Here is an 18619-nt window from a genome sequence, read left to right as displayed (position 1 = left end):
TCTCGTTTTCTTTCATTTGTCCAGCTAACTTTTCCATTGAACCTAGCCATTTATGATGGATTACACACTCGACATTCTGAAATGTCCTGCACGATCAAGGCCAAATTAAGTTATCACGCAGCCACTGTGTCAGCAGAATAGTACTGACGGTGACGGTGCGTTTCTGATGTCAGATTATTATGTAGGCTAGCCTACTAGACTGTTCTCATGTTGCAGCGCTTTACTTATATGAAGTAGTATTAATCAATATGAGGGGCAGAGGGGGATAAATGTTGTCCCCCCCGACGAGAGGTAGGGATAGCAAAACCAGAGGGGGGGGGAATCCTCACCATCCCCCCCCTACAAATCGCACCCTGCCTGGGTGTATACCTTGACATCAAACTGGACTGAAAGTGCAACACTGTGGCTGTCTACAGGATGGGAAACTATATTTCGCCTTGCCAACAGGCGAAAATGGTCCATAGACGATGCAATAGCATTTGCTTTGAACACTGCTCTCTCTCACCTGGTTAAGAAAAACACCTATGTACGGATGCTCTTTATGGACTACAGCGCTGCTTGTAACACCATAGTTCCATCCAGGCTTATCTTGAAACTGAGAGACCTAAACATCAGTTCCTACCTCTGCAGTTGGATCCTTGACTTCCTGACTGCCAGGCCACAGGCGGTATGGCTGGGTAACATCATCTCCTCCACTCTAACACTCCCCGCAGGGATGCATGTTAAGTTCCCTGTTGTATCCGTTGTTCACTCATGACTGTATGGTGTAACTTAGACCTCAAACACCATCATTAAGTTTGACATTAGGTGCACCAGTGCAACCCAGGAAAAAATTAGTCGCACCCTTAAAACCCTTTTTACTCGCACGTGCATGCAACCAAATTGGACATACTCTAGAGCCCTGAGGAGGGATGTACAGTATATTAGGAGATTATGGAATAAGAATAAGAAACGTTACAAAATTTTAATTATGCTTATTTTTTTCCACCTGTTAATGTGGAATTTTTTATTTTTCCATTTGTATGGGCTGAAATTCTAATGTAATAGCACCCACAAATAATGAGCTTGCTGTCTTTATCAAAGAATCAAAAGTTGGTCGTGGCATACACTCTTACAGCTCTTACCTGCTCTATTAGACATATCAATTATTATTCTGCCCTATAAAGCCAAAAGGCAGTGTCAAACTGAGAAAAATGACTTTAAAGTTTTTGTTTTGTCTACACATACAGTGACTTGTTGCCCTGATGAAGAAATGTGTGTATATAAAAAATCTTGTGCTCAAAGTTGGCCTTTGACCTTTATTTGTCAGATACTGTACTCTGCCTTTGTCTTATGTATTAAAAAATAAGGAGTCGTGCAAAGGCAAAAGGCAGTAACTGACATATAATCAATATTTGCTTACCACCATATAGAAGATCATTAACTGAACACCTTCATTAATATCATGGCATTTGTTTTAGATGACACACAATTACTTAGACATTTAGTTGTTGCTGGGAGTGCATTCAGTTGGAGTCAATGCGTAGACTCCACTTAACAATTTTGTGTCCAGCAAAACCAACAGGGTAACTGCAGATAGATGACACAAGAGTGTACAGTATGAATAAATACAACTCTGATAATTAAAAACAATAATTTATTTGAAAGAGAACGCAAAGATAGCAAATTAATGGATGGTTTAAAATTCATGTATGGAGATAAAAAAAGTGACCCATTCTTTAAACTGAGGTTTCTTATGACTGTGGGCATAACATAAGCAATGTTATTTCCATTGTTTTGGATGCAATAAACTTGACTTGAATTATGCTGTCACTCCTCCACAAGAAGTGAGAGCCAGAAAGCCTTTCTATTGGGGGGCATAAGAGGACAAAGTTTTTTGTACAATGTCTTCTTTCTTTGTCTCCTCAATGCCCCAGTTACTGCCTTTTGCCTTTGCATGACAACTTATTTTTAGTACATAATACAAAGGCAGAGTACAGTATCTGACAAATAAGGGTTAAAGGTCAACTTTAAGCACAAGATTATTTATATACAAACATTTCTTCATCAGGGCAACAAGTCACCAGATTTCCATTGTTGTACCTATAATACCTTTGTGTAGACAAAACAAAAAAAAACTTTGAAGTCATTTTTCTCAGTTTGACACGCTGGTCAGTTACTGACTTTTGCCTTTGTAGGGCAGTATGGTTTTGGGAGTTACTGTGAACACAACCCTCTATTTTTTCATAAATTCATATTTTCGTATTTTTTCAAATATCCCAAAAATGACAATAACTCATTTTCGACCAAAAATACAGTTACTGCCTTTTGCCTTTGTAGGGCAGTATTGATGTCTGTTATTTCAATTAAAAATTAGGCTCAATGATTCCAGACTTTTGAACAGTAGTGTATGTCCCCAAGGGTCTGAATGCCTGATTTAAGTATCCCATTTTAAGTGTTTACCAATTATCTTTTTATTATTGACAAATTACTCACCTCTTCCATTGGAATATATTTTACAGTGATCTTGTAATCTTTTGGTATGTTTTGCTTCTATTGATGAAATATAAAAAGAGAATGGCATTTAATATGCATGGTATTCTTGACATAGGTCTATTTCCTTTTCTTCAATTCACAAAGGATCTGCACATTGTTAAATGCTAACACACACACACACCACCACCAGCACCACCACCATCAGGTGAAAAACCTTCCTACAACATTTCTTTATGTGTAGTAAGAACACTGAACCTTCAGTGGGTTCATGACAGATTTGTTCAGACAGCTTTTTGCACTCATAAAATGTCTACAGCAAAATTGAAATATGCAAAATAGATGACTTACCAATATAGATATTTTTTTAATATCATCAGTTATAGGGTTTCCAATTTCACTTGAATGGGCAACAACAGCAATGAATAACAATAAATGGAAACAGGTGTGCATCCAAATCTGAAAAAGAGACAATTTGCTATTAACAATAAAATACATATTTTGAGTTGGAGAAAGTGTTTGAACCTTTATTATAACGGTGGGAAAAGGCATGGAATTTTGCACATTAGCTTTATTCTCAGACAAGGGATTATAGAACCCAAACATGTAATAATTTCCTAATAATGTAATAATAATATCCTCTTAACTCAGTAATGTAATTATCGCTCAGAGACACAAAATACTATTTTCTGATTGGCTGACAGAGGGCTATTAATTTGGTATATTGGGAGACCTATTAAGTAGATCTTGGTAAAAAAAAAGCTTAATCATTGTCTCATATCAATGCCATTTTGAATGGTAACTACAACAACCCTAGTAAACGATGGTTGAACCAACCAACAAGAAACAGGCTTTGCAACAGTGGTATCACTTGTAACCATGCTAACTACCCACCATCACTCAATACATTTACATGCACAGTTAGGTTATTAAAGAACTGAGACTGGCCAAATCACGTTTTTTATCTTTAAATTATGAATGAGGCAAAAGGTAATAAATAAATTTGAAAAAATGGGAAATTATGACATCAATACAAAACCTGCTATAAATATCTCGATACTCAATACTGAAACAATACCTCCTCCAAGTGTGTTGAGTCATTTGTGTTGTATTTGGTGCACTTTTGTGGTGTGCAGGTCTATTCTGGGTTCTAAACTTCTAAACTTCCTCCATGTTTATTATTTGTATAGTCAATAAATTAGTAGTTTGTGTTTGATTAAGTTCTTTATTGTTTGTTATTTTACATTGTGTGTTGTGTTTTGACAATAAACCAAACTAGGCTAGATTAAGGTCAGTATTCAAATTACTGCATGCAAATCACTAAAGGCTATGCAGAAGGGCCTAATTACTGTAGTAAAATAGTAGTTTGTGTTTGATTAAGTCCTTTATTGTTTGTTATTTTACATTGTGTGTTGTGTTTTGACAATAAATTACCTTTAAATAGCCAAATTAGGCTAGATTAAGGTCAGTATTCAAATTACTGCATGCAAATCACTAAAGGCTATTCAGAAGGGCCTAATCCTTAGGCCCTCTGATGTAGGCTACCCTAGGCCTTTCTGTGTTTATGGGATTTCTTTGATAGTTGCAAAGGGGAAAAAGTGAAGATATCTGCCCACTCTCTTCTTTGCATAGCCTAGAAATCTAGACACACCCTAGCAAAATGTAATTTGCTGCCAGGGTAATCTAGCAACTCTCCGTTGGCTTGCGAGCTGGAAAAATTAAACTTTGATCAGGCCAATCACATCGTGTAAAGAGTCGGTAGGCGGGCTTAACATAATGATGGCAGAGTTGCCATGGTTTTGCATGAATTCCCTGCTACTTGAAAACAAAAAAGATGGATGTTGCTGTTGGCGAACAGCGTGACATGAGTTAATCTTTTTTTAAATTGGCAAAAGTTTGAACAACTAGCCAACTAGCTCCGCTGGTGGGAAAATGCATGGGGCTGATGAGTTGTAGCGCTATCCTATTGCATGCAGAGGGAATTTGAAAGACAACCGTTTATCGCGCCCCTCGGACTGAGCACTGTGAATGGTGAGTCCCCAGACCATACATCTTGATGGGAGTCTGGCTCGTCAGGCTATTCTTTGCTCCCAGTGTGATTTAATAAGTACAACGTTTCAAGTTACTGTATAATGCTTCACTCAGGTCTTCGTCAGATACACCATTACCTGTTGCAATATATCTCTGTGTGGATTCCTACATTACGTCTATTTCTTTGATAGTTAACATTATTTGCTACCACATAGCCTAATAAGCTGCTATTATGATTAGGACTCAGCCAACCAAAAAGTGTATCAGAAATGTTCTTTACTTAAAATGAATGGTCTCAGGTTAATATATATTATGATTATGATATATCATTGCGCCCCCACCTGGCCAACGAAGTAAATGTGCCAGAAAATAACATGCAAAAACAAATAGCACATGCATCAAATATGCACATTTCACAAACGCCCTATTGTTTTTGTAAGGATTACTATTATTATTATTATTTATTATTATTCTACTTTTTTGCTTTCCTTTTTTTGAGGTAGTTAACATGGTCGAAAAGTCTTGAAACTTGGCACACACACCAAGTGTCACGCAACGCAGTTAAGTACAAGAGCTTGGCCCCAGGCAAAAATCCAACCTTGAAGGGAAGCAAATTTATTTTGAGAAAAAGGAAAATCTCAAATAAATATTTTTACCAAAATCACATCACTCACAATAATTGGCACCCCTGCTTGTAATACCTTATTAAGCCTCCCTTTGCCAATAAAACAGCTTGTAACATTCTCCTATGACACCCCATAAAGCAACAAAGCAAGGGATTTAAGACCGTTCGTCTTTACAAAATCTCCCCACATCGTCCAGTGGACATCGTCCACTAATAATACTTATCAAAAATGGTCTATTCAAATGGAACTAGACACTAAACCACAAGTGCTAATAGTGTACAAATAACTCATAATTAATTCAACACATTTTGTATATAAGATTTTTCAGGGGTGCCAATAATTGTGAGTAACGTGTTTTTGTTAGAAATATTTATTTCTTTATGAGATTTTTCTCAAAATAAATTTGCTTCCCTTCAAGGTTGGATTTTTCCTATTTTTTTCCATTCTGAGATTACAATAAATCACCAACAGATTATTTTTTATACCGGTTTTTAGTCAACTTTAGCAGAGGTGCCAATAATTCTGGAGGGTACTGTACCTTGGATACACAGGGAATAAGGCTTGCCACTGGGCGTGGCCCAGGAACTCCATAGTGCCCCCTTATGTCACTGTGACTTGTGGTTGGCATATAGTGGTTGGCATATAGTTTTAGGTGGGTGTGTGTAACTCCCAAAAACAAACAACTTTTGTATTAACATGCCATTAGCCACACCCACAGGAAGTGAGGTAATTGGGATTTTGTGTGTTGTGGACATGATAAATTTTAACATACTCCTCATAGACGGTTGATCCAATTCATGTCAACGTTGGTATACATGATGCCAAGATGCTCCTGATTCTAAATGGTGAAGCTTTTTTGATATGTTGTGAAATGCAAAATTATAAAATTTTAATACCCTTCCACATAAACAATAAAAATGTCATTGAATGGTAATGATGATATTCACATGCCTATAATGCATATTTGGCATAGCGTTATCTACTGGCAACAGAAAGAATGACAATTGCACTGATGTCAAATGATAGATTTTAACATACTCCTCCTAGACGGTTTGTCAGATTCATGTGAAATTTGGTAAACACAATGCCAAGATGTTGCTGACGTTGAATTGTGTAGGGATTTTTGATATGTTGTAATTTACACAGACACACACACACACAGACCCACATACACACAGACAGAATATTCCAATTCAGTTTTTTTGTTAAATAACCCACACATTGCTGAACATGTTATAAACTCTATACCTTGTAGAGAAATATGATGAAAATTAATTTTTATGTGTATAAAATGAAATTTCGCCAAATTTTGGATATACATATGGAGAAGATTTTCAAAGACTGTTCATTACTATATCAACATTGTCATATGTATTTTACATTATTTCATAGAACTGGTCCTTCTGATTCAAATGGTATGTATATCCCATTAATGGTATGTAGCATTTTTGAGTGAGGTCATCTAGCACTAAAAATGGAATGTTCAGCACGGACACAAAACGGCTAATACACCATTGTTATCAGCTTCTTGATGTCAGAGGCTTGCTTGATTGACTTGAAAATGGTACAGACATGCTTCACACTGTAAATGTATTATTGCTGTCTGGCACATTTTTCAAGTCCTTGAAAAACAGCTGTTGTAAAACTCCTTATCAAGAACAACAACAACCTGGATGCCTCCATGCTAAACAATTACAGGCCCATATCAAATCTACAATTTATTGGCAAAATTATTGAAAAAGTGGTCAACTAACAACCTTTATAACATCAAATGGATATTTTAACTACGTTCAGTTGGGTTTTAAAGGTACACTATGCAAGATTTTCACTTTAATATAACCTTTCCGAAGGTAAACGAACTTGAGGTGAATCAATCACCCAGCATAGCGATACAGCATAGAAGTAACGAGTCACTATATAGATCACCAGCAAAGAACGGCGGCCCGACAAATCTCACAAGAATCGTGACACATTACCTTGTCAGTAGATATAACTCTTTAGTTTTTGCCTGTTGTTAATCCTTCACCTCTACAACAAAAGCATTTTCATTGTGTAAAGGGGGGACAAGTCATGAAAAGTTAGCTATATACAATGGCAGAGTAAAAAATAAATATATTGCAACTAGAGGGAGCTCTACAGTCGCCAAAAATACCTGAACCTGTACCTTTAAAGGAACCGTCTGTAAGAAATGTATCATAAAATGGCCCTGGTATGTTACTAGACATTAAGAAATCATGTTCATTTCAAATACTTATATCACTGACAACAGCAGTCCGGCCAGGATATTGTCATTTTAAAAAGTGAAGTTGCAGCCCTCAACTGATGTTGATGTTGATGTGTTTTATCATGTCATGTTGTGTTTTGGCCTGATGCGCCACCCTCCACCTATGTACTAATCACAAAGTCAGAAGTGTTTCGGCATCCGGGTTGGCAACCTGGAATCAGGGGGGAGGGGGAGGGGATACACCACTCTACAGTAATTTGAAAGTGATTGCAGTACCGGTTTTGGCCACAATCTTACATATGGTTCCTTTAAATGACATACCCCTCAAAACAGATGCAAGAAAAACATCAGTCCTATTTCTCTTGGACCTTAGTGCAGCATTTGACACTATTGAGCACAACAAATTACTACACAGACGAGAACACTGGGTTGGATTTACAGGTATAGTTATCAATTGGCTCAAATTAACAAAGAAAAGAGCTTATTTACTGCATAGGCAACCGTACCTCAACAATGATGTCTTTGTGGTGTTGACAAGGGTTGATCTTGGGGCCACTATTATTCAACTTTTATATGCTCCCACATGGACTAATCATCAAAAAACAATTTGATTTCCTTTCAGAGCTATGCTGAAGACATCCAAATTTACTTAGCTGTGGAACCTTATGGTGGTGCTGAAAGTTCTCTCTACTGCCCCTTCAAGCCCCTGGATCAGATTGAGTTTTAGATTATGTTGCTCAAGACAGCTTTCCTTCTTGTGCTGACCTTAAAAGCAAGTAAGTAATCTAACAATCTTGTTGGTGAATCTGGCATGCCTGCATTTCGCTATAGATGACTCCACAGTCATCCTCCATCCAAATCCCTGCTATCAAGCTATGGTGCTATTCTCAGCTCTTGGGAGTAGTGTTATCGAACTGCCCACTTTCTGCCCTGACATGCAGCAGGAGGAGCTGTGGCTTCACAAAACAAGAAAGCTAGCTCGCACCTCCTTCCCGTGCTACTGAAACTTTCATGTAGATGCATAGAGGGGCAGCCGTGGCCTACTGGTTAGCACTTCGGACTTGTAACCGGAGGGTTGTCGGTTCGAACCCTGACCAGTAGGCATGGCTGAAGTGCCCTTAAGCAAGGCACCTAACCCCTCACTGCTCCCCGAGCGCCGCTGTTGTTGCAGGCAGCTCACTGCGCCGGGATTAGTGTGTGCTTCACCTCACTGTGTGTTCACTGTGTTTCACTAATTCACGGATTGGGATAAATGCAGAGACCAAATTTCCCTCATAATTTCCCTGATATAGACCCGGGGTATATTTTGAATGCATTTTTTATTTCTCACAGTTATTTTGGTTTATTAGGGCTTCATGGCTATACAAAACTAGATGTACCGCATAGTGGTACAAAATATGACCGCCGCTCAGTCCTGTACATCCGTCACACTAATCAATTTGTCTCCATATTTTACTCCATCCCCCACTCTTGAAACTTTTGTGTATGCTTGTTTGGCATGCCTGAGTGTGTGTGTGCGGCTGCACAGAGAGTAGCCTACTGGTGCTGAAAAGGTGAATAGATTATAGAATAGCCAAAGAAGATGTAGCATTGTTATAAAACCTTTAACATCTCTAAACAATCACTAAAGTAGGGCAGTTCATCACAGTTCATCCATTGCAACTGGATTGATGAAAGGTCACTTACACCTGTAGGCTACATTGTATTTGGGAAAAGCAAAAGGTATCAGCATAATGTTATTTATTTATTTATTTATTTATAAACAAAAACATCTCTGTCAGTTCCGTGCCGTTTTCAACAGCTATCAAAAACAAAGGTCATTTTTGGATGGATGTATTTTTTGTGAATGTTTCTTCTTCTACATAAGATTTTAGTCATCTTTAGTTCATGTAATACTTTATTGTCAATACACAAATTAAGTAACAGTAGTCTGAAACGAAATGCTGTTTTACATCTAGTGGTGCAAATAACTGACATGTCCAAATGGGCCTTGATGAAATGCGTCGCTAGACTGTTCATACACATTTTAACGGGCCAAAGTTGAAGAGCTGTTGTCCGTTATTGTTCGTGCAAATATAGGCTGATTCATGTTCCCTTGCATTGTGTAACTGAGGTCCATGGCTAGTCTGGCTTTCACCAGACCAACCTCAATCTTTTAAGAAATCAAAAAATAAATAGCGGGCAGATCAGGCTGGGTTCACCAAGCCTAGTCCATAGGCACCCGATATTGTTCACGCTCTGGCTATTCTAAATGCAAAAATGCATCAGGGAGTTATGACAAAACTGTAACTAACACACTAGATCCTAATAGAAAGCTGTTAGCTTCCCTAAGCTACAGGTAGGCTTATAAGGTAGGCCTATTTACAACATAAATTGTCAATAGGCTATGCTGGCGACACAAATAAAATCTCCTTTGGAAACCAATGGCTTACGCCTTACAGTATCAAGCGGACTTAAACTGCCATATCGTGGCGAAAAGTTGTAATAAAATTCACGCAGCTCCATGAGTCAAGGAAAGCGCGAATGAAGTAGCCACTTCTAAATGGGACCCACTACACAGTAGCTTAAAGTGTGTTGCTAAAGCAGCCATAATGAAATGAAGGTGTCATTGTTTGGATACTTCACACACACGTGCTTTTTAATTTCACAGACTACAACTACCAAGCTGGAATCAAAGCACATCGACACAAAGCACATTCCCCTCTCACACCCTGCACGCACTTAAAACAAAATAAACAGGCGTCTCAGTCTCACGCATGTATAGGCAAAACTGTATCAGACCAGTGTAACGTTGGTAAATCTTCCATTGCACAGAATGATTTTTGTAGCACATGCAACAAATGACAGTCGAAAGATACAGTTATAGTGCTGCTATCAATTTGCTTGGTGTAACCGCATTTATAGTTTTCTACAAATGCAATCAATCAAATTGGCCTCCATCATCACTCAACCAACGCTAACGGTAACATTACCTAGGTCCTTATTGATATTATAAGATTAACGTACCTGCAGTAAAAACCAAGCATGTCCGATAAACATCCTCAGATTTATTTCGGCTTCAAGAAGAAATGGAAATTACATTTCATGTGAACATCATCCTATCCTTATTAGACGTTCTCTGCGGTAAACTATAGTTCTTGTAGGAAGCGTCCATTGTTTTTCCAACCCACGTTTAACTTCCAACAAAATTACGTCTCACTGCAACGATGCGCCATCTAGTGGACAAACGACTACTTATCGCCAATACTGGAAATGCAGCCATGATGATGATGATGAATATATATTTTGGCTTTCTTTTAATCCTACTGAATTTGTAATTATGTATCGGCCGTTCTAATACCGATAGTATGTGGGTGCCTGTGTGTGTGTGTGTGCATGTGTATGTGTGCACCGCCATCTACAGGCCAATGAGTGTACAGTCACTAAATGTACACATAATCTATTTTTTTAAGACCCCCCCCCATGGATGAAATTCTACGAAACTTGGCATACCCCCAGAGAATGCCAGGTCAATCATACAAATAAAATTTGGTGCAGTTCTGAACATCTTAACTGATGCACGGGGGGTGAGTGGACCCCGGGGACGAAACGAATTTTTTCCGTAAAAGTCTAGTGGGGCTACATACCCACCAAATTTCATGTGTCCCGGTGGTTCGGTATCCCGGGTATCGTGGACCAAAAATTCAGGAAGTAGATTTGACAATCCCTATATGACCGCTTCGCTAGCGGCAGTCATAATAAATTTCACCTCTGTACATCAAATAGTTTTAGAGAAAAGTGATGTCATCACCATTGTGTAACAAAGTGTAACAGAGTTCAGAGTAAAACAAAAGTACAAACTGTGTGTGTGTGTGTGTGTGTGTGTGTGTGTGCGCGCATACACACACGTACATGTGCGAGAGCGCGAATGTGCACGTAAGCACATATGTATTTCAATTGTTTTTTTTTTTTTTTTAAATCAAGTAACAAAAACATAAACAATGAAATTCAACACTAAATTCAAGGTTGTGCAAAAACAATGCAAACTATGTGTGTGTGTGTGTGTGTGTGTTAGTATGGAAGCCCGGAGGTGTCATTGCAAGATATTTTTGTGTATATCAAGAGAATGTGCACTCATTTTATTCAAATGTGTGCTCATTTTACTAAATCACGCTCTCTGAATTTAGAAAATGATGTGCTCAGTTTCCTAAATCATTTTACTAAATTGTGGGCTCAAGTAGCTAAGTTGTACTTGCATTTAGCTAAATTGTGCTATTTTTGTAAAATGAGCTCACAGTTTAGTAAAATGAGTGAACTATTTACTAAAAAGAGTGAACAATTTAGTAAAAATGAGCACACTATGTACTAGAGTGAGTGCACAATTCAGTAAAATGAGTGCATGATGTAGTAAAATGAGCGTACCAGAAAACTTCAAATAATAGCGGAGTCCCAGATAGACGCCGGTCTCTTTTAAATGCCTGGCGTGGCTACAGGTTTGGGTTAAAGGCCGAATGAGACGAAACCGTTGCAGAAAGGAGTTGCAGTGGTGTGAATTAGATGTTGCACGTCGTTGCAAGCCGTCGCAAAGCATTTGACCATGTCTAGTCACAGTTGCAAGGTTTTAGAATGTTGCATCAAGTTGCTGGTTAATAGAATGTTGCAGCTCATCTCGTCGCAAATCTTTGGTGTGAATTGGGCTTAAGCCAGTATGGTGCAGACTGCGCACGCCAACATTAAGATTTTTTTTTTTGACCCACCTCCACCCCCCTCATTGGGGGACTTTTCCTTTCTTTCCCTATTTTTTTTTTAATTATAATTTATTTATTTATTTATTTATTTTTTAAATGTGTTTTTTGGTGTCTGTTTTAGTTATCTGTTGAAGCTTGAAACGGGTACAGAGTAGCCCTTACATCTTTACAAACTGAATACAATAAATAAAAAATAACAAAATCACTAGTAACAAAGAAAAAAATATATAAAAGGGGAAAAACAAACCAATGAAGAATGAAAAAAAAAAAAAGTCCCTCCATCCAAGCCACATCCTCCCGACCACCCTCAACCCCACCTCCAAATCCCCCTCCCCCACCACACACACTGCAAAAAACTGCTTATCTAATAAAATCTAACCAAGATTATTAGTCTTATATCAAGATAAAAATAACTAGTTTGTTTTGTTTTCAGTATAAAGAGACTTACCTAGCGCTTTCTCGTGAAATCATTTGACTTAATTTAGGAAAAGTTTGACTTATTTTAAGACATCTCATCCTGAAAACAAGCATATTTTTCTGCCAGTGCGTTAAGCAAATTTGTCCTAAAAACAAGCAAATTTGTCTGCCAGTGCGTTAAGTAAATTTGTCTTGATAAGACTCCTTAAAATAAGTCAAAGTCTTCTTAAATTAAGTCAAAATGGTCTTACGGGAGAGCACTAGGTAAGTCTTTTCATACTAAAAACGATACCAAATAGATTTTTTGATCTTATTACAAGATTAATAACACTTGGTTAGATTTCATTTTTTGCAGTGCATACACGCATACACACATACACACACACACACACACCCTACTCCCAACCTCCAAGACACAACAAATTCCTGAATCATACAGCAACATGTTGGAATATTCATTCTTTTCTACCTGCTCCATCCTTCCACTTCCTTTATTTTACTCCATCTTTCTGCATAATGCACTTCCTTGGATTCATATATCATACTTTCAGTTTCACAGTAAGCTTTAACATGGTTTTTAAGTCTCCCTATACTCAATTAATGTATGTCTGTTGTTTTGAAGATTAAGATTTTCCCTAACAAAATAATGATGTTCTGAAGAGCGTGAGCTTCCACTGAAAGATCACCCAGAAGCACTGTGAGAAGATCCAATCGCAATATTACATCATAACCCAATAACCACCTTTCCACTTCAATCCAAAACAAAGCAACTGGTGAGCAATACCAGAATAAATTATCTGTTGTCTCCTCCTCCTCCTTACAGAATCGACAACTTGGTGTTGACTCCTTCCCCCAAATCCATAACATTTTTTTCGTAGCTAAATACTTATAGATTAATTTAGATTGAAAATATCTTGCTCTTGTATCTATTATTGTTCCATACAAACTGGTATGTCTAGCATGCTTTCCCAACTGTCAAAAATGTTATAGGGTATTGCCACCAGATTTTTAGCTTGTAGATAAAAATTATACAGTTCTTTATTAACCTTTGCTTTTTTTAGCCACCTGGTCTGTTTTATATCTGGTCTACAAACTGAGTATGAACCTGCAATCGCATTAACTTTTCTTTTCCATTGTTGTGGTAAGGCTCCAATTAATTGATTAACATTATGATTAGATGGCATTAAAAGACTGTGGTGGGGAAAATCTAGAGTTCCAAATTCTAGTCTATAACTTTTTTCAATATGAACTATGCCTATATGTCCGACTTCGTCATCATTCAATTCATCCCTTTTGTTTAAAATTTGCGGATAGGCCGATGGTAAGCTTGTTTTTATGCTGGCAATAAAACAATAGGGTTTGCGAACATTATTCTTAATTCTAAATGCGTATCGCCATGGCAATAAAGAAAAAGAGGTAGGCTATGATTTGAAATGTAAGCTGACTGTCAAATAAAATACGGGAGAAACAATATGGTTCATGCTCGCTCATGCTGTTGTTTCATTCGTACCAAAAAAAGGTTCCACTTTTGCATAAATAATTCCTGAACGGTTTTGGTCAGGACTGATAATGCAACTGTATTTGACAGAGGACAGATATAGGCTAGGTTGCTAGTGACACAATATGAGCTTTCAGTTTGATACGATCTCTTTGTAAATTATGTTTGATTAAAACGTGTTTCATCTGTTCTGGTTATCCCTGACTGTTTCGATCATCTCACTCAATGAACAACATCTCAACACTAAATGAATGTTGATCCGTAATTGTCATCAGATAGCCTAGTCATATGGGTAGACATTCAGTGTGTTAGAAATAATTCATTTGATAATATTTTCCATCTTTGCAGAGCAAACGCTTTGTGTAAAGGGAACTAAAGGCCCGTCTCATATAGACGCCTGTCTCTAATACTAGCCGGAGCAGTTTGGCAATTTGGGAAAATAAAAGCCCGGGCTATTATTTGGAGTTTTACGGTATATTCATTGGAACATATAATTAAAAAAATATATTTAACAGTTCATTTGACAAGACTGTGTGAAAACAACAGTGCAAAATGCAAAAAACAATGCAAAATGTCTGAGTGTGTGCATGTGTGTATTGAAAACTGCTAAACATTTAGAACTAGCATCATAGGTCTATTATGTGGACACAATCTGGAAGCACACATTTAAGTCCCGATGTCCTCTAATGAAAAAGTTGAGCTTTTTAACATTTTTAATCCCCTATTTCTCAAAAAAATCTAAAATAATAACTCTCTTGCCCCACTCCAGACCTACACAACGGTTATTTCAACATGTCTGTACGTTAATCGGTTAGAGTCGCATTTATTCTTGAAAAGGTAAAAAGAAAAGGTTCTAATAAGAAGAAGCAGCCAGGAGATTTTAAAATAGTGGATTCCATCCAATCCAATTATACCCGACCAGTGATCCGACCCGCTTATTTACAAAATGTTTGGTTATAGTCTACCATGCAGTGTGACAATAGGCCATTTCTATAAAACAAACAAATGTATTTGCGAAATTTTATGCAGTAGAACTACACACAGCTAGGCATGCAGGACATAATGTTTGCGCAGAATGAAAATAAGAGCGCAAACATCCTGAAAAAGTTAAAAGCATCCTGATATGTTACAATAACAAATAAATGTGAAAAATGTATGCCATATCATACTAGAAGTGTTAATAAGCATAAATAAACAGGTTCCAACCCCATAAATTACAATGTTACTCTACCATGACAACAGTTGTCATGTGCCCGCTGATAAAACACGCCATCTTGTTTTTTCCCAATACAGTGTAATGTGCTTTTATTACCACTAACTGTCATTTATTACAAATTACTGTCATGATATCAGGGCAACATAAATGTATTCAGAATATTGAAGTAGAAAGTCCTGCAAAGCCTAAATGTTATGTCCTCAAACGAAGACGCAGGGTCTCAGGAGTTGGTCAATCTAGAATAGTATAGCATTTTATCATGTATTTGCCCTTAACTTATTCAGGAGAGACAGAATATGATTGTTAGACAGGAGACAGAATAGGAGACAGAATATGATTGTATTTATTTATTTGGAGACAGAATATGATTGTTTGTATTTATTCATTTGTTGTGGATAAAATGAGAGTTCTGACTGTTTATGACAATGGAATGGGATGTTTGTATTGTTCTATTGTGGTGTTTTTGTATATCTTTGAATAAAACAATCACAGAAACTCCATACCACCTACAAAATTGGCTAATGTAGTTCCATTTAGAAACACAGGTAATCCGGATTTTGGATCCGGATCTCAAATTGCTTTGAAAAACTGGCATAAAAGTAAGATGGATTACCTACGACGGAGTATTAGGGCCACACATGAAGAAAAAAAATATTTTTGCCATGGCGAGATTAAACTCGACATGTTGACTTTAAAATCATCATGTTGACATTAAACTCGACATTTCGAGAATAAAGTTGAAATGTAATGTTGACTTTAATCTCGACGTGTCGACTTTAAAGTCGACATGCTGACATTAAACTCGGAATACAGTTTAAACATAGCATACACAGTTTAAGCTAGCCTACACTAACACACAATATGTTACATGAATATGGGCTTCAAATCAAATAGGTGTTATTTCAGATAGATTGCAGATATTCAGATAGATTGCGTCTTGTCTGTTAACTACTCATTGCCGTCATCGTGAAGTGCTGTATCTCGCGGTTGGAAATACCATGCACTATGCCGTTTAGGCTATATAGCTAGAATAATACATGTATCCAATGAGCTGTTTCTATACAAAATGCTATTTCACTCTGTTTTACGTGGGTAAGGCCACCGCACATTCAAATAACTGCCCTTCATGAACCAGGCCGTCACTCTCCATAGGTTAACTAATTTCTCTAAAACTGCTTTTCCTTGTCTCACCTGCAATAATAGGAGGCTATAAACACAGGTATAGCCTAAGCATATATACTATTTTGATCCTGTGAGGGAATATGTGTGCATGTATACTTTATTTATGCACTATGTGCGCATATAGGCTACTAGTACATGGGGTGGTCGGGAGGAGGACAGCTTCATTCGTCCCTAGACATTCAGCAATAGGCTGTTTTGCATCCATTACAAACAAGCAATGTGAAATTCTAGGATTGGGGAGAGCGCACTGTCAGAACACAGATTGGGAATCAAGAGCAGATCCGGTCAAACTCGCAGAGAAACAATTTATTTAGTTTATAACTCAATCGGCAGGCAAAAACAATCCAGACAGGGCAGAGAGAGGACTTGGTCAGAGACAGGCAGAGCTCACAGGCAGGCAGACAGGTTCAGGCAAACAATCCGAAACGACAGGCAGCGGGCTAGGTCAAAACAGGCAGGGTCCAGAACTGGTAGAAAAGTTAGTCTTTCACTCACAAGTAAGTCAGGCAGCTAACAGCATAAACTGTGACGATCCGACAAACTAAACTAAAAAGGCAGGGTTTAAATACCCAACTGATTGACACAATAAGGGACAGGTGAACAGACAAAATGGAGGGAAAGGAACAAACACAGGAAGTTGCCCAAATAAGGTTATGGGCGTGGCATCGTGCACATGTTAGCACATGGCTAGATCAAAACAAAACAAAGAATTGTCATCACATTGACAGGTAGGGGGAGACAAAAACCAAAGTCCAGGTGAGGATCCTGACAGTACCCCCCCCCCTCTACCGACGCCTCCCGGCGGAGGCTCCGGGCGGCATGGGATGCTGACGATGAAAGTCTGTGATGAGTGTGGGATCAAAAATGTCCCGGACGCAGACCCAGCACCTCTCTTCAGGGTCGTAACCCTCCCAGTCCACCAGGTATTGGAGGCCACGACCCCGACGGCGGACATCAAGCAGGCGACGCACTGTATACACCTCAGACCCATCAATGAGTCGGGGGGGTGGTGGGGGCCTGGGGGTGGGACCCAAGGGCTTGCAGACAAAGGGCTTTACCCAGGAGACATGGAAGGTCGGTTGGATGCGACGGAGGGTAGGGGGAAGGTTCAGGCGAACCGCAGAGGGGTTGACCACCTTGGTGATTGTGTAGGGGCCGATGAAACGTGGGTTCATCTTGGGAGAGGTCACCTTCAGGGTAATACCGCATGTGGATAACCAGACACGCTGGCCCTGGATGTAGCGGGGAGCCCTGGTGCGGTGACTGTCTGCCTGATGTTTGGTCCTGGTCTGGGCGCGAAGGAGAGCAACCTGGGTACGCCTCCATGTCCGACGACAGCGGAACGGAGACAAACCAGTCGAGGAGGACGGTAAGGAGTTCATGGAGTATTCCACCCATGGTAGCTGATGACTCCAGGAGGCAGGATCCTGAGACGTCAGGCAACGCAACACTGTCTCCATTTGTTGGTTGGCCCGCTCTGACTGACCATTCCTCTGGGAGTAAGTTAGTGCGAGAAGAAGACGCAGGGGTGAAGCTTTTGATCTGCCTCAGAATGCTGAGAAAGCACTGCCCCCACTCCAACATCTGAAGAGTCCACCTCAACTACAAACTGACGAGCAGGATCAGGGCGACTCAAAATAGGAGCCGACGTAAAACGTCTTTTCAAATCATTGACTGCTGTCTCTGCAGCCGGTGACCAGGAGAATCTCACCTTGGAGGAGGTTAGGGAGGTGAGAAGTGACGCCACTGTGCCATAATTCCGAATGAAACATCGGTAAAAATTTGCAAATCCCAGGAATCTCTGCAACTCCCGCCTAGATGTTGGACGGGCCCAGTCCGTGATTGTCTCCTTGTGAAAATGTCGTTCCTGGGCCATGTTATCACAACAGAGGGAATACATATGGATAATCTGAAGGTGAAGGCATTCACATTTCTCCGCCTTGACATATAACTGGTTCTCAAGGAGACATTGCAGGACATGACGGACGTGCTGGACATGCTGGGAGGTAGACTGAGAGAAGATCAGGGGCCTGTACTACGAAGGGAGCTTAACCTACCCAGATGTAACCCAGGGTTACTTTGTTAAACCAGGGTTGACAAAACCTGGTTATCTTAAGTGGTGTTAATCGGTACTACGACGCTGATTATGAAGTGGATTTGTTGAGCCGGGGTTAACCTAATTGGAGTTTGTGCGCATTCACATAAAAGGGGCAGGTTGCAGCGCAA

General features: G+C 39.0%; 1 protein-coding gene across 5 annotated transcripts in view; it reads right to left on the bottom strand.

The window, feature by feature from the left end:
- kitlga (kit ligand a) overlaps positions 1 to 18619 on the bottom strand; it is a 111139-nt gene that overhangs the window by 13816 nt on the left and 78704 nt on the right. For all 5 annotated transcript variants that reach the window (XM_042108871.1, XM_042108872.1, XM_042108867.1 and 2 more), the window contains 2 exons: positions 2824 to 2931; positions 2476 to 2532 (listed from right to left, as the gene is read on the bottom strand). In XM_042108871.1, coding sequence (XP_041964805.1) covers positions 2476 to 2532; positions 2824 to 2931 — 165 coding nt within the window. The remainder of the gene's footprint in view (positions 1 to 2475; positions 2533 to 2823; positions 2932 to 18619) is intronic.

This window comes from Alosa sapidissima, chromosome 11 (genome assembly GCF_018492685.1).
Source record: "Alosa sapidissima isolate fAloSap1 chromosome 11, fAloSap1.pri, whole genome shotgun sequence".
Taxonomy (NCBI): Eukaryota; Metazoa; Chordata; class Actinopteri; order Clupeiformes; family Clupeidae; genus Alosa; species Alosa sapidissima.
The sequence above is the reverse complement of the archived record's forward strand: the minus strand, read 5'-3'. Positions and strand labels throughout refer to the sequence as shown.